This window comes from Myodes glareolus, chromosome 6, assembly GCF_982192425.1.
Source record: "Myodes glareolus chromosome 6, mMyoGla1.1, whole genome shotgun sequence".
Lineage (NCBI taxonomy): Eukaryota > Metazoa > Chordata > Mammalia > Rodentia > Cricetidae > Myodes > Myodes glareolus.
In genome coordinates, this window is record NC_142031.1 from 113,260,724 (window position 1) to 113,283,527 (window position 22,804).

At 53.6% G+C, this 22,804-nt stretch overlaps 2 protein-coding genes across 4 annotated transcripts; one reads left to right on the forward strand and one right to left on the reverse strand.

The window, feature by feature from the left end:
* Nucleotides 1-55: 55 nt before the first annotated feature.
* Cdk5 (cyclin dependent kinase 5) lies at nucleotides 56-5,658 on the reverse strand. The gene is made up of 12 exons (XM_087907517.1): nucleotides 5,525-5,658; nucleotides 4,852-4,940; nucleotides 4,706-4,773; nucleotides 4,545-4,605; nucleotides 4,390-4,446; nucleotides 3,165-3,260; nucleotides 2,940-3,014; nucleotides 2,688-2,784; nucleotides 2,439-2,509; nucleotides 1,944-2,003; nucleotides 1,759-1,839; nucleotides 56-1,615 (listed from the first exon to the last, which is right to left on the reverse strand). Exons 1-12 carry the CDS (start codon nucleotides 5,559-5,561, stop codon nucleotides 1,529-1,531), a joined length of 879 nt encoding a protein of 292 aa, XP_087763643.1. The 5' UTR covers nucleotides 5,562-5,658; the 3' UTR covers nucleotides 56-1,528.
* Nucleotides 5,659-6,009: 351 nt separating this feature from the next.
* Nucleotides 6,010-22,713, forward strand: Slc4a2 (solute carrier family 4 member 2). Of its 3 annotated transcripts, none has more exons than XM_087907511.1 (23): nucleotides 6,010-6,453; nucleotides 9,589-9,702; nucleotides 11,413-11,575; nucleotides 11,717-11,961; nucleotides 12,037-12,155; nucleotides 13,217-13,449; nucleotides 13,551-13,693; nucleotides 14,754-14,934; nucleotides 16,030-16,165; nucleotides 16,264-16,429; nucleotides 16,557-16,671; nucleotides 16,765-16,949; nucleotides 17,069-17,294; nucleotides 17,496-17,711; nucleotides 17,794-17,942; nucleotides 18,027-18,221; nucleotides 20,451-20,702; nucleotides 20,813-20,902; nucleotides 21,016-21,182; nucleotides 21,535-21,788; nucleotides 21,875-22,044; nucleotides 22,226-22,399; nucleotides 22,483-22,713. In XM_087907511.1, exons 2-23 carry the CDS (start codon nucleotides 9,652-9,654, stop codon nucleotides 22,561-22,563), a joined length of 3,711 nt encoding a protein of 1,236 aa, XP_087763637.1. In that variant the 5' UTR covers nucleotides 6,010-6,453; nucleotides 9,589-9,651; the 3' UTR covers nucleotides 22,564-22,713. The 3 variants fall into 3 exon arrangements, with proteins under 3 accessions (XP_087763637.1, XP_087763636.1, XP_087763638.1); XM_087907510.1 differs by lacking the exon at nucleotides 6,010-6,453 and adding an exon at nucleotides 7,336-7,493; XM_087907512.1 differs by lacking the exons at nucleotides 6,010-6,453; nucleotides 9,589-9,702 and adding an exon at nucleotides 10,198-10,279.
* The last annotated feature ends 91 nt before the right edge of the window (nucleotides 22,714-22,804 follow it).

A 22,804-nucleotide genomic window follows, 5' to 3' on the forward strand; every position in this document is an offset into this window, starting at 1 on the left:
GGCTTTACAACTCTCTGGGGGGAAGGGTAATTTTAAGAGATCAATCAATTGCACCTTAGTGTTAATGAGCTTATCAAACCCATTTTAATTTTTCTTGAGTAATGAGGACTGAGATGGGTCTGGAGGACGCCTGCTATGCAGTGTTCTCCCGCAGAAGTGCATCCCCACCACTTCTGTTCTTCGGAGGCAGGGTCTCACAGACTTCAGGCTGCGGGTAAACTGTGCACCCACTGATGATCTTGGTCTCCTAATCTTTCTGCCCACACCTATCAAATGTTGAGATCATAGGCATATACCACCATGCTTGGCTTCCCAGCCCTTTTTGTATCTTGTTTATTTAGAAACAGAGTCTCATTAAATTGTCCAGATTGACTTTGCACTCCGCTGCCCACACTGGCCTTGCAGCTCTCCTGCCTCAGGCTTGCTGGTAGCTTGGAATACAGGTCTGTACCACCAGGCCTACCTTCTATCCACAGCTAAGAAGGTAGGCTTTGCATGCCCAGATGTGATGGCCCACAGTGGGCATGGTCAGTAGGTATTCGCTGGACCAAGTGTATAGCCAGAACGAGGTTCTGACTAGCTCAGCGAGAAGGTGGGAGTGGCAGGTTTACACAGGTTGGTGTCCTGCCTCCGAAGGTCATGCTATGGGAAAGTTCTTGCCTTTCCAACCACTCCACAGAAGCTGACAGCCTACCTGAGACAGCGGGACTGAAAGAGCCCTGCCTTTTCCTTCTGCCAAGAGGGCGCCACTGGCCCTCTGCCCCAGCTCCAGTTTCTTTCTTTTACTGTATCCCAACCACTGAGAGGCTGGTAAACAGGAACTGGGAAGGATTGTTCTCATGAAAGAGACCCACACAGTTCTGGGTCTTTCCTGCCCCAGTCTACAACTCCGAGTGTGAAAACAGAGATGGAAGGCTCTATCTAGAATGTGGAAACACCCATAAAGAGGCCTGGCCCATTGTCCCCAGTCTGGAAGAGGCTCAACTTTGCACACCTTTCTACAAAGAGGTGAAGGAGTGGGCTAAGGGCACTGGAAGGATATCGAAAGATCCTCTTCAGCTGGTCATCCTACCTCAGAGCTGTATCTGGCCCTTCTAGGCAGAAGAGAAACGTGTGCAGGAGGACATAAGCCTGCATGTGGAGACAGGGCTGCCGTGATACAATCAAAAGGATGGGGATCACGGCTTCCTGTTCCCGGTCTCAGGACATGGAAAGAGGCAGAGCAGACAGTGAGCAGCTCATTGCACAAGCTGTAGGCAGGGTCACAGAGGGTGGTAAGTCAGAGCAGGGGTCACCAGCCACCCTTCAGAGCCACCCCGCCACCATATCAGCAGACTGTGGGAAAGGAGCCAATTTATGAAATTAAATAAAGTCCATGTAGGGAGTGAAAACTGCGAGCCAGGGTAATTCTACCCTGGCTGGGCCCAGCACAGCTGGGGCTTGGCTTCCCACACCCCATTTTTCCACCCTTCTGTGAGGGAGGCTTAAATAGGCCAGGCCCCAGCCTGGCCACCAGGGATCAGAGAGCCTACGGGGGACAGAAGTCAGAGAAGTAGGGGTGCTGCAAGGCCTCCTCTGCTGAGATGCGCTGCACAGGGTTACACTTCAATAGGTTCTGCAGGTGGGAAGAAAGGCAGAGGTGAGCTCAGACCAGGACAGCCCATCATCTTCTTGTCCCTCTGGACAAGCACCACAATCCCCAGTTTCTAACCCTGGGCAGGCAAATGTCCCCATTTGCTTCTACCCCTAGGCACCTACCTGCAACAGGTCTCTCCCTGTGGCATTAAGCTTGGGTACGACGTTCACCAAGGATGTTGTAGCTGGGTACATTGGGTAGGGCTGCAGAGGAGGGCCAGGCAGAGTCAGGCCAGAGGTATGGAGCATAAGAGTTGGAAAACAAAAGGGTCCTCTAATGAACTAAGACCTCCCATAGCTAGTCACACCTTATAGTCTGGCAGCTTGGTCATGGCAGGCCATTGTTCTTCAGTCGGTGTCCCTAGCAGTGTGTCCATGTGGTCAAGGGTCACTTGTGGGGAGGGTTACACCTATACCTCAGGGGAAAGGGGGAGGATTCCTTACTCCCGCCTCCCCTTCTCTCATACCATTTTGCTCTATGCCTGAATCTAGCCGGAGATGAACCCCATCTTTATGGTGTTTACAGTGGACCAGGAAAATCAAACCCTGATGCTTGTGGTCCTAAAAATGAGAAACCAGTCATTTTTCTCCAAGAACCCCTACTCCTTTATCCTAAGGCCTACTGGAGCAACTTTCAACTGCCTCATCAGGTGTACCAACAGCTACATCTCTCCACAGTGTGAACCCATACAAGGACACTGTGGAGGGTAAGCAATGGCGATCTCTGACCCCTGCTCAGAGCTCCATGCTCACTCCCTTTCTACAAAGAGGTGAAGGAGTGGGTTAAGGGCACTGGAAGGATATCGAAAGATCCTCTTCAGCTGGTCATCCACATCATTGCCAGGGAAGAGAGGCCGCCCCGCATTAGCCAGCTCTGAGAAGGAGACAGGGATAAAATAGAGCACATGAAGGACCCATCATTCTGCAGTGCCCCTGTGCCTTCCAGTCCCAGCCCCAAGAGCCCCTCTCCCTTCCCTCACAAAAGATCCTCCAGACCCTATTTGTTACCCAGCTGGGAAAGCAAGTGCTTCTGCAGAACCCCAATGTGTCACCTGCAAAGATGCAGCCGGCTGACCACATGTCGATGGACGTGGAGTACAGCTTGGCCCCAAAGAGGACATCCGGTGGGCGGTACCACAGCGTGACCACCTGGAGAAGACCCCACCCACAGGGAGCCCCCTCCCACTTAGAGAGCTGGAAGGAGGTCCAGGAGGCAGCTCAGAGAGCAGAGGAAACAACGTGGTATAGAGAAGCCACTGGGGGACTCCCTCCCTTCAACCTCACATACCACTTCCCAGGCTCACCTCAGCAGAGTAGCAGCGAACTGGGATACCAAAGGCTCGAGCCAGGCCAAAATCAGCCAATTTCAATTCCCCATTCTAAGGGGAGATAACACAAAGGGAACATGGAGAAGACTTTTAAACGGTTTAGGGCAGGCTCCAGCTTCTTTCTCCCCATCCTACTCCCTCAAGGCTTCCCATCCCTGGCTCCGGTTTGTGTAAACTCACTCCCTGTTCCCAGAGCAATACCCTGTTTATGAGCAGGTTCTGGGGCTTCAGGTCCCTATGCAGCACGTTGCGGCTGTGACAGAATCCCAGGCCTTTCAGCAGCTGAAAGAGGAATGACTGGGGAGAGGCAGGGAAGAGGGAGTCAGACCCGCTGTGCCCTAGAGCCCATATGACCTGCAGCAAATTGAGAAGTCCATCCAATTACTCTGGAATTGAGTGTGTGTGTATATCTGTGGGGGTCAAAAGTAGGGTCACAACTACAGGTAGTTGTGAGCTACCCAATGTGAATACTGAGAAGAGAGTCCTCCGCAAGAGCAGCAAGTGCTCTAACAACTGATCTGGCTTTTCAGCCTCTCATCCGGTTACTTTGTGAATCTGATTTGCACGCACTGGGTAGCAGAGGTACAACAGTAACCAAGCTGTCCCTGTTCCTCACACTTTTCTGGACTGGCAGGCTAGTGGGCCTTCCTGCATCTCCAGTCCATTCTGGTCTCCCCTACATGGCTTCAATTTAGCACACACACCATGTCCATTAACACAGACACAAAGTTATAGTATTACTCAGGACCTGGTTCCCATGGAACACGGGCCAAGGCACTTGGTCTTGGGCCTAGAATAGTGGCTGGTACAAAGCAAAACCTATAGCATATATTTGTTTTGTTAGCCCTCCCCCCTTAAGATTAACTTTATTTTAAAATTATGGATGTATATAGGGTAGGGGTATGTGCACATGAGTGCACGTGCCCTTGGAGGCCAAAAGTGGGTACTGGATCCCCCTGGATCTGGAGTTACAGGTGGTTGTGAAGCCACCTCATGTGGGGGTTGGGAACGGAATTCACATTATCTGTAAGAGTAACATATGCTAACTGCTGAGCCATCTCTCCAATCCCTTTCTGTTTTGTTTATGCCCTGATATTTGAGACAAGGCCCTGTTATCTAGCTCAAGACTAGCTAGATCCTCCTGCCTCAGACTTCTGAGTGTTAAAGTTAGAAGCATGTGCCCCTCTGCAGGGCTGGTATTTGTTGAATCCATGAGATATTTCTCATGTGTCTCATCTCTCGAGTACAAATGACATCATTGAAATCAGATACCGTGCAAGTCAAAGAATGTTCACCAAGACTAGTAGCCTTGGAGGGCAGAACCAGGCTTTCTCTGGTACTCCAGGACTTCAATCTGTTACCCAAGGGGTGCTGATACTATAGGCACAGCCGGACTCCATGAACCCCCAGCCACTCCCCCCCTCACCTTCACAATCTCGGGGTCCAGGTCACCATTGCAGCTGTCAAAATATTTCTTCAGGTCCTAAACGGAGACGAGGGTGTGGAGAAGAGGACAGAGTTCAACCTTAGTCTGGGCTCCTATACCCTCCCATGATTACTAAGCCCCCCAGCCCCTTTCACCTGATCACAGAACTCAAAAACCAACGTCAGCTTCTTGTCACTATGCAGGACATCATGAAGCCTAGGGAGAATGAAAGGCTCAGCCAGATCCCCCAATAGGCCTCTAGCCTCCCAGTACCAGCCCAGTCTAATGAGGGTCTAGCTCCTCCAACAGACCTTACCTGACAATGTTTTTGTGCTTCAGTTCCTTGAGTAGACAGATCTCCCGGAGGGCTGAACTTGGCACACCCTACAATATGCAAGGGGACAATAGTCATAGCCCACCCCAAATAGGCCCTATACCCCTACCCCCAGGCCTCAATCCTACCTCATCGTCATCATCCAGCCTGACGCGCTTTAGAGCCACAATCTCGTGGGTTTCCCGGTTTTTGGCCTTGAACACAGTCCCATAGGTGCCTAGGGGAAGGTCAGGGGTGAGGGAGAGGATTCTTCTCAACATCTTAGTGTGTAAGGGCAAATTTTCAGGTAAAGGCTGGGCATAGAGTAGTTTTGTGAATGAGGATGCCAAGGCGAAGGTGTCTAAAAAAGCTCAAGGCTTCAGCTGCAGCTCCGGAGAATCTGCCATAAGCTCGGGGGTGGGGGGTGGGGAGTGGGGTCGGGAAGTAGCGAGGAATCATCTAGGAGAGCAGTGAAGGCCTGCAAAAATTGTTATGATTGGAGATTCTGCAGTAAATTGAAGCAGGGGTTCCAGGTGAGGTTTGCATGTGATTCTGAGGCTAGGGCTGAGAAATGCAGGAAGTGCCGCGGCTAGGATGACCGGTCCATAGAGACTGCTAACGCTAAGAGCAAGAGTTTGCCGCAGATGCTAACACAGGGAGAAGGGCTGGTATCAGCACTGAGTGTTGGATTCAGCCGCCAGGTCTTTTGACCAGTGCTGAGGTCGGACCCTGCAGGTATAGATAGCTGACGGTAAGGGAGCTGGGACTGCAAGAAGGGTCTTCAGAAAAGGACCTTGCAGGAACATCTCGTGGTTCCATTACCTTCCCCAATCTTCTCCAGTTTCTCGTATTTCTGCATCGCAGCGGCCGCGGGGACCCCTGCGGGCCCTGGGTTCTAAGACTCCCGGCCCCGGCGTTGCAGAGAAGGTGGTACCCACAGCTCCAGCCCCGCCCACCCGCTCCCCCACGCACAGGCGTCTGGGACTTGTAGTTCCGGCATGGCCATGTTTCCCAAGAATGCCCGTGACGGAGGGCATGAGGACTACAAAGTCCAACAGGCTGCGCTCGGACTCTATGCAGCGATCAACTCCCGGGACTCGTTTCCACCGCGAAGACACACCTTAAACTTCAACTCCCAGAAAGCATCGCGTGTCCGCTTTTCGGGCGTCTCCGCCAAGGCGCAGTGGTTCCCAGTGTGCCCCGCTCTTGTTATTATGTCTTTTCTGTGCTCACAGCCTTCCAGAAAAGGGCCGCTCCCGGACTACGCGTTCCAGAATACAGTGAGGGGTGGGGGTGGGGTACTCCGCTTGAAGTTTGTGTTTGACGGCCTAGATCCCGGGCGCTGTTGGCCCGGCTCTGACCTGGTTGGGTGTATTGAGTCGCCAGCGACCTCCTGACAGCTTCAGCACTAGTTTCCACCTCTCCCTAGGCCACCTGGTGACCCCAGGACTGATTGGGGAATGTCTCTGAGCGATGTCTTACTGCTGATGACCTCACAGGGACCAGCTGACCACAGGGCTGGGCAGCGAGACAGGTGTGCCCCATTACAGGCTGGAATTGAGTGGAGGGACACACGCCAGAGACCCCTCTTTCTGTTGGGCCCATTTTATCGTCGCGAAAGCCACCGAACTCTAGAGGCTCCACTTTGACATGCCGAGGCCAGCTGACTGGAGCCTGGGTGTCCCCCAGATCCCAGTCTTCAGAGCAGGCCCACTGGAGTCAGCCAGGGTGTGGCCCACGAGGACTGGCAGGTCAGTTACTCCCCTCAACAGACAAGACCACAGACAGATGCTACACTTGCAGCAAGCAGCCTTTACCTCACCCCATAAAGGAGTTGATTATAGATTTTCTTGCACTGCTCTCTAATTGTCTCATGACTGCATTCTTGAGGGCTGTGAACCGGGCGAAAACGGCCCCAAACAGCCTTCCTCAGCGCCGGAACCAGAGTAGCGCTAACCATTTGTTATTAACTTACTTAAATCTGAGTGCTTTTGCATAAACAATACTGTGAATCGCCCACGTGGCGGACTGAAAACGCATAAAGTGCATTCTTTATCTGAAATAATTGATTTAGTTGAGAAAACAGGATGACATACAAAGGTCTTTAAAACAGAGTTGTCGACTGCGAATAGGGCTCCATTCAACGCGGAGGCAGTTCGAGCGAAAGCGAGTCCTCAACAAGTCGTTAGGTTTTCTATCAGTTCAGGGTCACGGTCACCCAACTCTAGCATCACTACCCCCCACATTCGTGTGCCATCCGTTCTCTCAAGCAGACACCAGGGTTTTCTTGAAGGCGGTGGGATTGATTGGGCAGGAGCCCTGCTGAGCCTTAACGCCAGAGAATCTGTAGTTCAAGTCCCTGAGCCTCCATTTCCTGGCCCTCCTTCGATCCCCAACGTGAAACTGACTCCTTTCCTCCCAGAGGTAGTTCACTAGACCAAAAGAGGGCGTCCCCGGAGGTTTTGCGGGCGTGGTGGTGGTGGGGGACAGCTAGGGTGCCGCGCCGGCGGTGTCGGGCTGTGCCTGGGAGCGCGCTCCCGCCGCGGAGTCTCAGCGGCCTCTCTCCACCACTCAGCTAGCTGCGCCGGGGCCGCGCACGGCGCTCTGCGGGGGGCGCGCACGCTGGAGGCTGGCCTGCCCGCGGCGCGGGGGAAAGTTGAGTTGGGAGAAGTTGGGAGCGGCGGGGGCGCGCCCCGGGGTGGGCACCGGGAAGTCGTCGGGAGCGCGCGAGGGTTCCGGAGGATCAGGGGAGACCCGGAGACCCCCGGGACACGAAATCCAGACCTAGCGGGTAAGCAAATAGGTGGGGGAGGGGGAGGGCCGCGAAGGAGGGGGGGGACTGGAGACTCGAGCGCCGAGGGAGTGGAAGTGGAGGAAAGGGCGGAGACTGGGGCGCAGGGAGCGAGGTCTTAGGGAGAGAGAAGGATGGGGAGGTGAGTGGGAGTACCTCTCCGAAACGAGATCCCGGGGTCCGCCTTTTAAGAGTTACCTAAAGCCAGGGTGCCGCGCCCCCTGCCACCAGGAGGGGGTAGTCTCAGGGAGTTGCTGCCTGCAGCTTGCTCTCTCACTCCAGGGCGGGTTCCACACTACCTTTTTCCCCCCGAAACTTGCCAGTTTTGAAGTTGCCCAGGATCTCAATACCCCGGATCTCGCAATTGGAAAGCGGAGTCCTGAAAGGGGGTTGACGGGTCAGGTCAGGACAAGAGGTCAGACAGAAGGGGGAGCAACTGGGTGAGGATGGAAAAGAAGAGCCTGAAGTTTGATTTTTAGGGGGCTCCCTTCTCTGTTTAGGAAACTTGCTGGGTGTGGAGGCAGTGCTGCCTCAAATCTGGGTCCACTTTATCAAACTCTCTCCGCCTCCACCAGCCCCACAGCCAAGAGCTGTGGAATGTACAAATTCACTTGGGGAATGGTTAATGCCCAAGTGGGGGTCCGGACTGCTAATCCCTTGGGCTGGGGGAGAGATGCTAATCCTTCGGGCCCGTCGGGGCTGGTCCGGGGAATGTGCCCCCACTAGGATTATCGGCACCGATGCTCTGGACAGAGGCTGCTTTGTATTCTACGACCGCGGGGGAGGGGTGGGGGCGCATGGGTAAAGGGAGGAGGGCTTGGTGGAGGAACACACTTGAAGGCAAAGCCTGGAGGTGGGAGTGAGCACTTGCAGGTGCTGAGGACAGATTCCCTATACCCCTCCTAGACCAGGTCCCCTCCCTGGCACCTCTCCCCCACACTGGCCGGCCCTGGCCGAAGGCCGTCTGAGGGGGGAGGGGGAAAGATCAGTCAGCTGAGTTGGAGTTCTTGCCAGGAATGTGTAGCCCAGACTCCCCACCCTGGGCTGATCCCCCCAAGACCTCTATTTTTTGACTCTGTCCTAACTTGTCTCACTGCCAAGGTAGCCATAAGTCAGACAACCCCAACTTCCCAGCAGCACTTCAATAGCTTAGCCTTGTTACCTTTGGAGAGCCTTGGGTGGTGCCTTCACTGGAAATGGGTACCCCAGTTTGCACTGGCTGGGTTCCCTCCACCCCCCTCACAGAGCTCACACCCTATAGTCACTGTCAGGAGGGCTGCCCTGCCACTCAGATTTTCCTGGCCCAGGGCTAGGGAGGGGAGGGAGAGAGACTGCCCCTCAGGATTCTTGTGCCCACCCCCTTGACGATGTCACGTGCCCCTCCCCCATTATAAGCCCCACTGTCCAGTCCCTTCGTTTGTCCTTCGTCCTACTGAGTAAGTGGAGCTGCGCTGGGGAGCCTGCGTCTGACCTATGCCTAAGCTGGTCGTGCTGCTGGTCTGCCTGCCCTGTGGGAGCATCAGCTCCTTACTCCCAGGCCCCCTGCTTTCCCTTTTGGGTTTTCTCCAAAGTTCTTTCTGGTCCTCTTTTTTCTGTTTGGGAAGCCAGCCACCCTGGCCTCCACACCCCTCTTGCTCTGTGGGGTGTCTCACTCCCTACCACACCCCTTTCTGGTCTCAGGCTCACCTCCAGGAGCCCCTGGTTTCTGTTCCCGTCTGGCCCTTCACTCCTGATCCTTCTGTTCTTTACCATTCCCTCCCTCATCTCTTCTGCTTTCTTTCCAGGGCTGGGCCTTGACTCCTTCCTGCCTCATTTTTGTTGCCTCTTCCCTTTCTGCTTCTGTTCTCTCAGCTGTCTCTGTGCCAGCCAGCCCCTTATCTGCAATCCAACTCTTGGTCTTCTTTTCCTATACCTAACTCTCCTCTTTGTTCTTGCTACCTCTGAGAGCTACTATGAGGTCCTTTATAGTCTAGAAGGATCTGGTATAGTCGGAGACACTAGAGTGGCAGACGGCTGAGGCTCCTCTCCTTTCTTGAGCTGGGCCGGGGACTGGTCTACTCTTCCCCGATGGTGACTAGCCCTTTTCCCTACTCAGGTTATGCCTCCACCTTGTTGCCCTGAAAGCCGAAGCGACAGCGAAAAGGGCTAAGATTTGGCCATGAGCAGCGCCCCCAGGCGCCCCGCCTCGGGCGCAGATTCTTTGCACACGGTAAGTCCAGCCTGCAGGTGAGCTGGCCCAGGCTCCAGTGGGGTGTGGGTGGGGTGCAGAAACTACAAAAAGAGAAGCTGTGTTGGACTGAGAGGCACTGCCATCCATACCCAGACTTTGCTGAGATCAGGAGGATGCTGAAATGGGGAAGGGGGGGGCAGGTGGTCCCCATTTGTCTGAGGAGTTGAAACTAGCTTAGGGGCAGTTGGATAGAAGTTTGAGGGCCCTAGATCTTAATCCCCGTTACCCTCTCTGACTGGGTATTAACTGTATAGGCCCCCCAAGAAGTTCTACACACCAAAGTTCTAGTCGGAGCTTGCCGGCAGTGACTGGCCCCGCCCCTGGCCCACGTGCCATCCAGGCCCGCCCTCCCCCCCTCCCCGATGTAGCCACTACCCCACATGGCCCTCTTCTGATTTTCCTAAGGAGTCTAATGATTAACTCTGGTGGCACAATCAGCCGCATTATATTGGTCACTTTAGCCCATCAGGGCACGTGACTGGGAAGGGACACTGGCTGGTGCCCTCCCCCTTCCAGGTTCACCCCTGCCGCCATGGACTTCCTCCTACAACCTCAGGTTCGAGGAGATGGCCCATTCCCCCACCCCACGAGCTCCTCAGGAGCTGGTGCCTCTCTTGCTCCCTGCCTGCTGCTCCCTCACTCACCAGCTTCCTCCTGCCCAGCTGCTTCTGGTGGAAATGGAGCAAGTGCTTGGGAGAATCTGCTGGAGCTGCAGAGAGATGGGCTGGGCAGGACCTCCTTTCTCCAGTCCCTTGTCCCTGCCTGCCCTGGATGGTTTTTTTTTTTTTCTGTGTCCCCCCCCACCTCTATCCCTGCATGTCTCCCCAAGACTGATCCTTCTCCCTGGCTCTTCCTTGCTGTAGCAGCTGGCACTGCCATGGAAGGGGTGGCATACCCTGGCCTTTGGAGGTCCTGACGCCCTTCAGGTCCCGAAGCTCTTGAGCAAATATTTGGTGGTGGCGCCTGGAGCTGAGACCTGCTGGGGGTGGGGTGGGTAGGGGGGCTGGACCAGTGCTGCTGGTCCTTTAGCCGGCCTGAGCTTTCCTGCAGTTCTGGCCTGCCCTGGCCCTGCTGTCAGCTGCTGCACTCCCGCAGGATGACTCAGGTGGGGGGGAGTGGGGGTGGGGTGAGGGGCGGGACTGGCTGGCTGGCTGGCTGTGAGGGGAGGATAGTGCTGCCTAAGTGGGCATGTGTGCGGCTTTGAAGGGGATGGGGGCTTTCTGGCCAAGCATGAGCATACATTTCTGTCCAGGCAGGGATAGGTTTGACTCAGAACTACTCTGAGGCAGTTAGCTTAGATGCCTTCAAAAGTTACTTTTAAAGCTCAGCAATTGTCCTCCAGCTGAAGGACTTTCTTCTGCCGCGGTAACAGGGAAGTTCACATTCTGCCTGGTTGCAGAAGGGCTAGACCAGGAATTCTGTGGAGTTTTCTAGTGTGGGCCTGCCCTGGATTCATTAGGCTGCTTTTAGGGGGGTGAGCTGCTGGGAAGCTAGGTCCCTGGCATTGGAGGCTGTAGTTGCTGGGGATGTGGATTAGGTCCCTACGTTGGAAGGATTAGGTTGCTGCCTGTGGGATTCAGTTTGTGTGCTGGAGATGATAGGTTGATAGAGTCATTAGATCTCTAGCCTTGGGCAGATTAGGGCCTTCGGGTACAATTCCCAGGGAATCCTGTCCCTTCCTTCTCACAGCCAGAGCCTGAAAGCCTGAACCCTGGAACACCTGGGTTCCCTGAGCAAGAGGAAGACGAACTTCGTACCCTAGGTGTAGAACGGTTCGAGGAGATCCTGCAGGAGGCTGGATCCCGAGGAGGAGAGGAGCCAGGCCGAAGCTATGGGGAGGAAGACTTTGAATGTGAGAGGGCATCCGGGAAAAGGAGGCTGAGGGCTCAGCTTGCACTGTCCAACAGAGAATGGGCTGGGTCTTAGTGGGAGAGGCCAAGACAGGAAAGAGGGATGCCTTGCTTGCCTGCTGCTAAGTCCCTCCTCCCTGCAGACCACCGCCAGTCCTCCCACCATATCCACCATCCACTGTCCACCCATCTGCCTCCTGATGCCCGCCGCCGCAAGACTCCCCAGGGCCCAGGACGGAAACCTCGGAGGCGCCCTGGAGCCTCTCCCACTGGGGAGACCCCTACAATCGAGGAAGGGGAGGAAGATGAGGATGAAACCAGTGAAGCTGAAGGGTCCAGGGCTCCCCCACAGCAGCCATCCCCTGCCTCTACACCTTCTTCAGTGCAGGTAAGTGGTGCCTCGGCCCTGGGAGGCTGTCAGCAGGGTCCAGCCCTTACTTTTCCCTGTGGGTTCCTTTTGCAGTTCTTTCTCCAAGAGGATGAAAGTGGAGAACGGAAGACAGAGAGAACAAGCCCATCTCCCCCTACACAGATGCCCCACCAGGAGATAGCTTCCCGGGCCACCAAAGGGGCACAGACAGGGTAAGTAGACCGTACTTAGCACTCCCCTTTCTAGAGCAGGGAGGAGGCATGAAAGAAAACGGGAGTCCTGAACTAACCAGGCTAGGGTTCAGATCCCAGGCCAGCCTCTCACCAGCTACTTGGGGAGGTGAGAGCATGACAGGACGGGGCTTCCTGGCCTTGATAAGGATTACAGGGTGGTTTCCTAGTCTCAGCTGTCCCCGTCCCCAGCACTGGCTTGAGCACTGGGCCAGTGATGGAGTACTTTCTTTTTGGGAGCTGCCAAGTACACCCAGTTGGAAAGCAGATGTTGCCACCTGAAGTGGCAGCAGAACATCCCTTCATCCAGTGACCTGGCGCAGGCAAAGTCAGTCCAGGCGCTTGGTAGGAGTGTGGGGGCACTAGCCAGAGAAGGCTTCCAGGAGGAAATGACTTTGAGCAAAATCTCAAGGTTATGACTATCACAGACCTGTTGTTTCTGGGTACCAGGCAGCGTGATGTGCTATGGGAAATAAAGGGCATGGTGTGTATAGGCTCACTGGGTGCCAGGCTGGCAGGGGAACAGGTAGGAGGTGCAAGGGAATCCTGGCACTAAGGAAGGAAAGGAGAAGCAGGCAAGACTGTGGCATAGCGAGGTCGTGGGCTGAGTGGATGCTGGCATTGGCAGAGAATAGGAGTAGGGGCAGGAACTGGTGCATCTGAAGCGCAAGACTCAATCCTCCATATACATAGCTATCTGGCTACAGTTTCAAAGCCCACTGCCAGGTTGGAAGGGCAAGGGAGTTAATATGGATAAATGCTAGGCTCTGAATGTTACTTTTCCAAAACCTCACCTTCTAAAACACCAAAGAATGCTGGCCTTTGTCCGTGCTATGAGGAAGGTTTATATCCAGATGAGCCTTGGGGTGGCTGCGGCCACTGCACAACCCTGAAAGGCTAGAGCTGGGATTCAGATGCTGGCTGTTGGATCTCAGAATCCTCAAGTCTTCTCACATGCCCACCTTACAAGAGTGGGAATGAGGAAGGCTGAGGTAAGTGTGCTTCTCTGGCTCTTTTTGGACTCACAGCTGTTCTTTCTGCAGAGCCCTGGTGGAGGACATGGTAGCGGTGGCCAGTGGTACAGCCGGAGGTGATGATGGAGGTGCTGCAGGACGTCCGCTGACCAAAGCCCAGCCTGGACATCGAAGTTACAACCTTCAGGAGAGAAGACGAATTGGCAGTATGACAGGGGTGGAGCAGGCACTATTGCCCAGGGTCCCTACTGATGAGAGTGAGGCCCAGACACTGGCCACAGCTGACCTTGACCTCATGAAAAGTGAGTGCAGTGCTTGCTGGGGCCTATAATCAGTCTCATTGTTGGTGGGACAAAGGGTAAGAAAAGGAGGAAACTGATCCTGGTCCTTTATGAACTCCCAGGTCACCGGTTTGAGGATGTTCCTGGGGTACGGCGACACTTGGTGAGGAAGAATGCCAAAGGTTCTACACAGACTGCCCGGGAAGGTCGAGAGCCTGGCCCCACACCTCGGGCACGACCGCGGGCCCCCCATAAGCCCCATGAGGTACAGCTATCTATATCATGTCTTCCATCACCTCCCCTTCTACCAGGCAGACCGATTAGTGACATGGTGCCCCAGAGTTGCCTCTGTAATAGGGAAGGCTGCCCACTGCGTCCTTCGGGCAGTATAGTCTCATGTAGAGTACTGTGTTCCGTGAGGTGAGCCTTCAGTGAGGGGAACCTTCAGCGAGGTGAGCCTTCCCTGAGCTGTGTATCCTGGCCATCTGCTGGCAGGCTGCAGTAAGTGGTCTGCAGGAGAAAACACGGAACCCTCAGGCTGCCTGCATGTAGTGCTTCATTGTCAAAACTCCGCTTCCCTGCTCAGTTGAGCCTCCCACCAGCTGGTGAAGGAGAAATAGTGCAGGTGGTATCAGCCATAAACCAGGTCTGTTCCTTGACCAAGGTTACTTAGTTATTTAGGGACCCTGCCCATCTCAGACTGCAGGGCTCTGAACTTTGACATAGTGTGGTTTCCTTTTTAAATGTTTTTATTGAGGTATAATAGCACTATAATGTAAATCACACCTGTGCCAAGTGTCCAGTCCAGGGACACTTTACACCTGCAGCACCCAGATGGCCACTGCCCAGCTAGGAATGGTTCCCACCCTCGGCAAATCCTTTCCTGCTACCACCCAGGCAGTGTCCTATAGAGATCACCGTGCCCTGTTGTTTTGTAGTCCAGACTGGCTTAAAATTTGCTATGGAACCCAGGCTAGCCTCCAACACAAGGCAGTTCTGCCTCAGCCCTCTCTGCCCCATTGTCCTGAGGGCTGGGAGTACAGAAATAATCCACTGCTGGGTTGCTGTTAGTTTTGTCAGGCTTGTGTTAGTCTCCAGAAGCCCATGGCTTCCTTACATACTAACTCCACTTGGCTCTGTGAATCCTCTTCACAATAGATATTTTACAGATGAGGGAAACCCATGTCTGGTTAGTAAGTCACACATGCCTGGGTGCCATCCACCATGGCCCTAGGTCATGTATGCTTCTGGTGCCGCTTCTCCTGAGGTGGATTCCAACAGCCTCTGGCTGTGTTCCCTGCAGCATTTTCTCATCTCACCCCAAGGTGTTTGTGGAGCTGAATGAGTTGCTGTTGGACAAAAACCAGGAGCCTCAGTGGCGGGAGACAGCCCGCTGGATAAAATTTGAGGAGGATGTGGAGGAGGAGACTGAGCGCTGGGGGAAGCCTCACGTGGCCTCACTGTCCTTCCGAAGCCTCCTGGAGCTCCGCAGAACCCTGGCCCACGGTACACCTCCATTTACCTGCTATAAGAACCCTTCGCTTTTACCTCCATAACTGAAGCTAAAAATGACTTGAACCCTAAAAATGACTTGAAAGCATTTGGATGAAAAACATCTGACATTCCTGACGTGCCTCAAGTAGCTCAGTCTAGCCTTGAACCCACTGTTTAGCTGGTACCAGCCTTGAACTCCTTATCCTTCTGCCCCTACCTCCTGAGTGCTGGAATTACTGGCATGTGTTACCACACCCAGCTTCCTTCTTAACGTCTCAGAGGAACTGGGAATATTACCTAACCTGTAGGGCTGTCTAAACTAAACGTCACTAAATACCCAGAGGCTCAGGACTCCGGTGGACTTGCTTCCTCCTTCCTGTTGGGTAATCACTCCCAGTTGTCCTTTCAAAGGCTGTTTCTTAGCAGCTGAGGACAGAGAACTCTGCTCTTGGAATTGTTTCCAAACGAAGAGCAAATACGCTGCCAGTGAAGTTTCTAGGCTTTGGGTAAAACGCCAGAGGGAGAGCTTTATCGCTTAGGCTGTTTTGGCTGCTCAGGAACAGTTGAGTCTGTTTATTCCTTAGTTCTTTGTTCTGGACAGTTGACCTTGCCAGATAAGTGGCCCCGGTAGCTTTTGAAAGGAGTTCCATTTCTACACGTTTTGGGGTACCAGCGAGCACCCACTGGGCTTGTAGAAGTGAAGGGGGAAGTCTGGAAACTTTCAGTTGACCCCAGGGTTGCCATGTGGACAAGGCCACAGACCGGCTGGAATATGAGGGAGATGTAGGACCCCAGGAACATCATGGGGAGGCAGCACCATGAGTTTCTTCCAGCAAAGAGGATGTAGCTGGAGTGGGTGCCCTGGGTCACTTCAGCTGGGTGCTCCTGGTCACCAAGGCATCAGATTACTAAATCTTGGGAGTTTTTATCAACCTCATACAGCATTCCTGAGAGGGGAAAAGGAGGGGGACAAATAGGTGAGAAAGGCAAAGTGATAGAAACTTTAGGAACAGAGCTGGTACTCAAGCCCAGACCTTTGGCCTACACTGCCTGGCTGCGCCAACCTGTTCTCACTCTCCCTCCCATCTGCTCCCCGCTGTTGTGCAGGAGCTGTGCTCTTGGACCTGGATCAGCAGACCCTGCCTGGGGTGGCCCATCAGGTGGTGGAACAGATGGTCATCTCTGACCAGATCAAGGCAGAGGATAGAGCCAATGTGCTACGTGCTCTTCTGCTGAAACACAGGTATGGCGTCAGGGCTGGAAGACCCCATCACATCCTGCCTCCCTGACCCTAGCCCCACTGATGTCTTTCCTGACCCTCACTGTCCTCTGTCCCTTCAGCCACCCAAGTGACGAGAAAGAGTTCTCCTTTCCCCGAAACATCTCAGCGGGTTCTCTAGGCTCTCTGCTGGGGCATCACCATGCCCAGGGGACCGAGAGTGATCCTCACGTCACAGAGCCGCTCATCGGTGGTGTTCCTGAGACCCGACTGGAGGTGGATAGAGAGGTGAAGGGGAATGAACCCGGTCTAGGGGCTGGCAGTAGGATATGAGCGATGTGGAGATGCAGCTGGGGCATGTGGGAGGCACTGCCTAGACTGAGTGCTGTTCTCTTCTTCCCTTCCCAACCCCTAGCGTGAGCTCCCACCGCCAGCCCCACCTGCAGGCATTACCCGCTCCAAGTCCAAGCATGAGCTGAAGCTGCTGGAGAAGATCCCCGAGAATGCTGAGGCTACTGTGGTCCTTGTGGGTATGTGGGGGAAGCAGGAGTAGTAGACGCTGGGCTTTGGGACCAGAGGGTTCCTGTCAACTGCTCTTGCCCATGGTGACTCCATATCCCTAGGTTGTGTGGAGTTCCTTTCCCGCCCCACCATGGCTTTTGTGCGTCTGCGGGAGGCTGTGGAACTGGATGCAGTACTGGAGGTGCCTGTACCCGTGCGTTTCCTCTTCCTGCTTCTGGGCCCCAGCAGTGCCAACATGGACTACCATGAGATTGGCCGCTCTATCTCCACCCTCATGTCTGACAAGGTCAGCGTCTTCTCCATCTGATCCTATGCAATACTGCCTCAGCCACTAACCTTGTGCAGCCCCAGTTCTCAGTCTGGCCCCCTCTTAGTATACTCTCTGATTCCTATCTGCTTGAGCAGCAATTCCACGAGGCAGCCTACCTGGCAGATGAACGGGACGACTTGCTGACTGCTATCAATGCCTTCCTGGACTGCAGTGTGGTGCTACCACCTTCAGAAGTGCAGGGCGAGGAGCTGTTGCGTTCTGTTGCCCATTTCCAACGCCAGATGCTAAAGAAGCGAGAGGAGCAGGGCCGCCTGTTACCTCCTGGGACTGGGCTAGAACCCAAGTCTGCCCAAGATAAGGGTACGCCCATGTAGGCCTGGGTCAGGAGATGCTACCTTAAGGAGGGAGTCTGAGGGCAATAGAGGGCTTGTAGGGACCTGGCAAAGGAGGCCAACTATGTTGCTCCTGGCGCTGATGTGGTCTGTGTTCACAGAGGAGGGCCTGATGGGGTGGATGGGAGGGAGGGCTCCACAGGCACCCTGACGGAGGCCTGGGTTGCAGCGCTCCTGCAGATGGTAGAGGTGGCAGGTGCAGCTGAAGATGATCCCCTTCGGAGGACGGGCCGGCCCTTTGGGGGGCTGATCCGTGACGTGCGGCGCCGATACCCCCACTACCTGAGTGACTTCCGCGATGCACTTGACCCTCAGTGCCTGGCTGCTGTGATCTTCATTTACTTTGCTGCCCTGTCTCCTGCCATCACTTTTGGGGGTCTACTGGGTAAGGAGAGGCTTTAGCGGGGGTGGCAGGTGGGCACAAGACTTGGTCACCAGCTACGGAGCTTGCTCCTTTTCCACTCCAGGAGAGAAGACACAGGACCTGATAGGAGTATCAGAGCTGATCATGTCCACAGCACTCCAAGGTGTGATCTTCTGCCTGCTTGGGGCTCAACCACTGCTGGTGATTGGCTTCTCTGGGCCTCTGCTAGTGTTTGAAGAGGCCTTCTTCTCGGTAAGAGCTCCTTCTGTCTCACTTCACTGCCCTTCCTGGACACAGCTCCTGTCACCCTAAGGGCTCCCCACCTTTTCTGCTCAGTTCTGCAGCAGCAATCAGTTGGAATACTTGGTGGGCCGAGTGTGGATTGGCTTCTGGCTAGTGTTCCTGGCCCTGCTCATGGTGGCTTTGGAGGGGAGCTTCCTGGTCCGCTTTGTCTCCCGATTCACCCAGGAGATCTTCGCCTTCCTCATCTCCCTCATCTTCATCTATGAGACCTTCTACAAGCTGATCAAGGTGGGCTTGTGTAGAGTGCAAAGGAGCCTGGAGCATACTGTCTTATCTTTAGAAAAATGTTTTAATTCAGTTTTCTTTATTCTGTGTGTGTGCACACACGCATGTGTCACAGTGCTCGTGTGGAGGGGGTCAGGACTAGACACAGGAGTTACTTCGCTTCTCTGACCTTTTGATGGAGCTCAGATCGTCAGACTTGGCATCAAGTACCTTCACCCACTGAGTCCTGTTGCTTCCTTCCTCGCTTTCTTCACTTTCTTGTGTTTTTCTGTCTCATATCTTGGTTTTTTCTATTGAACTACAGGCCAGGCTAATTCTGGCATCACCTGGGAGTCTCTTCAGAAGCACAGGGTAACATGGAATCAGGAGAGGGCTAGAAGAACTGGGTAAGCAGGAAGGCCGCTGGGAGTGCAGCAGAGTTGAGATCTAGCGCCACAGTCTGTGCTCCCCTACTCCACCCCATCCTTCCATGGCCTCCTTGTCATCAGTAAACAGCATCAGTTCAGTATTTCAAAAACGCATATTTTTCATAGCAAGGATAACATGCACTTTCATTAGAATCCAGGAATGAGAAAATGAGGGCCCAGAGGTGACACACAGTCAGTCTGGACATCTAACACACAAATCTCAGAAGTTACTATCCTTGATCCTCCATGCTCGTGGTTCCTCCTCTTCCTTCAGCCCCTGGAACCCAACTTTGGCCCTGGCTCTCTCCCGTTCCCAGGGACCGTTCTGCCCCTTCCCCACCCCATTTAGCCCTGGCTCTCTCCCGTTCCCAGGGACCGTTCTGCCCCTTCCCCACCCCATTTGGCCCTGGCTCTCTCCCGTTCCCAGGGACCGTTCTGCCCCTTCCCCACCCCATCTAGCCTTACACTTACACAAGACTCTCTAGTCTCAGCTAAATCTTTTTCTTTTACTTCATTTTCAGTTTCAAATTCTTTATTATACGTCATGCTTGCTCAACATGAGCTGAAATAGTTGGTTTTCAAAGTCTCTGAATATTTTACAGATTTCTACATGCAGGTGACTATGAAAATATTTGGCATTTTTAAAAACCTGAAACCCTGAACAGGCACTTACATGAAGAGAACATGGCCACCCATAGATACTTTAAAAAGCTGTTCAGGACATGACCGTGCAACCTTTGGCCAGTGAGGAAGTGGTTTCCTGATCACTCTCTCAGGAGGCTGTAGTAGGGGTTGGGGTTTTAACTCAGGGGTAAAGTGTTTGCCTAGCACGTGCAAGGCCCTGTGTTTGCTCCTCAGACTCCAAAACTGGAGTCTAAATGCCATAACAGTAAAATGAATCTAAAGAAATGTAATTTGGATTTTTGGAATTCATAAAGTTAACTGACAAAACTTAAACCGAGATATATTAAGAAATATTGGGGCTGGGTACAGTGGCACACACATTTGAGCCCAGCATTCTGGATTCAGAAGCAGAGGCTGTTAGATCACTGTGAGTTTGAGGCCAGTCTGGTATACATAATGAGAACCTATCTCAAAAAGGAAAAAAAAAATATTGGTGGAGAGCCAACAAGATGACCCAGTGGGTGAAGTTAACTGCCATCAATCCTGGTGACTTGAGTTTGATCCTTGGGACCCACCTAATGGTAGAAGAGAACTGACTCCCAAAAGTCATACTGACCTCCACGTGGGTGCTATGGGTGGCGTATGCATGCCCACATACATACATACATACATACATACACACACACACTAAATAAATGTAAAGAAATAAGTAATATTGGTGTAAAATGAACTAAGTTAAGTGAAAATTTCTACACATACATCTCATACTTTATATGTCTGTGGTCAGACCCTGTACATGTGAATTTGTGACTATAACCTTTCTTTGGGACACTGAATGAATGATTTAGTGTTAATTTAAAATAAACTGGATTAGCTGGGCAGTGGTGGCACACACCTTTAATCCCAGCACTCAGGAGGCAGAGGCAGGTGGATCTCTGTGAGTTCGAGGCCAGCTTGGTCTACAGAGTGAGTTCCAGGAACATTGCAGTGCAGCACATCACCCTTGCACAGGGCCGTTCTGATCTTCTGTACCCAGTTTTAGTGTCTGTGCTACTGCAGCAGGCACTCAGTCATTTTCTTAATGACTTACTTGGTAAGACAAGCTTCTAGAAGGCAGGCTGGCCTTTGCCAAACTCCTCTACCTCGCCAACATCCACCCTGACCCCAGTTCAGCCCATGGTCCTTTGTGGCTCCTCCCCAGATCTTTCAGGAACACCCTCTCCATGGCTGCTCAGTCTCCAACGACTCAGAGGCAGACAGCAGCAGTGACAATATGACTTGGGCAGCAACCATGCTGGTGCCAGACAACAGAAGCACAGCTATGCAGTCTGGACCAGAGAAACCCCGGGGCCAGCCCAACACAGCCTTGCTATCGCTGGTGCTGATGGCTGGCACCTTCTTCATTGCCTTCTTCCTCCGCAAATTCAAGAACAGTCGGTTCTTCCCTGGCCGGGTATGTAGGCTTACAGACTGGAGGAGCTGAGGACAGGAAGGGGATAACTTGGAAGTATGGGGGAGTTGCATGAGATAGGAGGCCTCTGAGCATGGTACTTGCCCTCTTAGATCCGGCGGGTAATCGGGGACTTCGGGGTGCCCATTGCGATCCTCATCATGGTGCTTGTGGATTATAGTATTGAGGACACCTATACCCAGGTACGGCATTACATAAGTAGCAGAAAGGTGCTACTGGGCTGTTTCCACCACCTTGGGTTCTGATGTTTCACTGAGTACCCTCTGTGTAACAGCACACTCCCTCTGCCTTGCAGAAGCTGAGTGTGCCTAGTGGATTCTCCGTGACAGCTCCAGACAAACGGGGCTGGGTCATCAACCCTCTTGGAGAAAAGAGCCCCTTTCCCATATGGATGATGGTGGCCAGCCTGCTGCCTGCTGTCCTGGTGTTCATCCTTATCTTCATGGAGACACAGATCACCACGTGAGCCATCCTAGCTAAGGGACCAGAGTCCTCAGCCAGGCTCAGGGATACAGTATTGGATCTATCACCATGGGGCAAGGACCTCAGGGGACCCTGGATGCTAACCAGCTTCTTTTGCAGGCGACAGAAATATTACTGATGTTAGCTGAGGTGGAACAGGGCACACATGCAAGCTATCCTAGCAGGGCTTGGAGGAATCCTGCAAGATACAAGCTAAAGACACAAGTTCAGTTCTATGATGGAGTTCCAGTGGGATGAACAGAGTCTACCAGAACCAGTTGGGACCTGCAGGAATGATATGATCTCCCATGCTGTGGGTACCCTGGGGTTCACAGTGCCTCTCCTCCTCCAGGCTGATTATCTCTAAGAAAGAGCGGATGCTGCAGAAGGGCTCTGGTTTCCACCTGGACCTGCTGCTCATTGTAGCCATGGGTGGCATCTGTGCCCTCTTTGGCCTTCCTTGGTTGGCTGCTGCCACAGTCCGCTCTGTCACTCATGCCAACGCACTCACTGTCATGAGCAAGGCTGTGGCACCTGGAGACAAACCCAAGATTCAGGAAGTCAAGGAACAGCGGGTGACAGGGCTGCTGGTGGCCCTGCTTGTAGGTATGCTGCCCTTACTCTGATCTTCACCTTCCCTGTAGGTCCCCAGGTTCACTAGAAGGAACCAACTATTTTTTCTCCTTTCCCAGGCCTCTCCATGGTCATTGGGGACCTACTGCGACAGATCCCCCTGGCTGTACTCTTTGGCATTTTCTTATACATGGGAGTTACTTCCCTTAATGGGATCCAATTCTATGAGCGGTTGCACCTGCTACTCATGCCGCCCAAACACCACCCAGATGTTACCTATGTCAAGAAGGTAAGTTCCTGCACTCAAGGGGTGCAGGACCCCACCTCGGCCAGACCGTTTGCCTCCTCCCTGTACATAGTAGCTCTAGAAATCCCTGTGGTAGGTCATCTCCCAGGGGAGAGGAAGGAGGGTCCTGGTCCCTGTGGCTAGCTGGGATATATGTCTAGGTTCGCCTCCTCTCTGCCCCCAGGTTCGGACCATGCGGATGCACCTGTTCACTGCCTTGCAGTTGCTGTGCCTGGCCCTGCTCTGGGCAGTCATGTCCACAGCTGCCTCCCTGGCCTTTCCCTTCATCCTCATCCTCACAGTGCCACTGCGCATGGTGGTACTTACCCGCATCTTCACCGAGCGAGAAATGAAATGTGTAAGCACCCCTTCCCCTGTCTCTCTCCTCCACTCCTCTCTTCCATGGTTCTATAAAGGTCAACATTTCCATTCCTTTCACAGCTGGATGCTAATGAGGCAGAGCCAGTGTTTGATGAGCGTGAAGGTGTGGATGAGTACAACGAGATGCCCATGCCTGTGTAGCTGCTGTCCAGAGCATAGCAGAGGGACTAATGGGTAGGGGACAGGGGTTGGGGGCTGGGGCTCCCCTCCTTCTACCCCTCCACATTTTTATTTAAGTGAATAATTTAAAGCCCCCTTCTCCCGACCCTGCAGTAAAACGCTTCAACCCCAGCCTAGACCTGGTCTTCTGTCTTTGTTAGTGGGGGTTATGAACAGAAAGAGATGCGGCCCAGCTCTGTTCCTTGGTCCAGAAATGAGACTC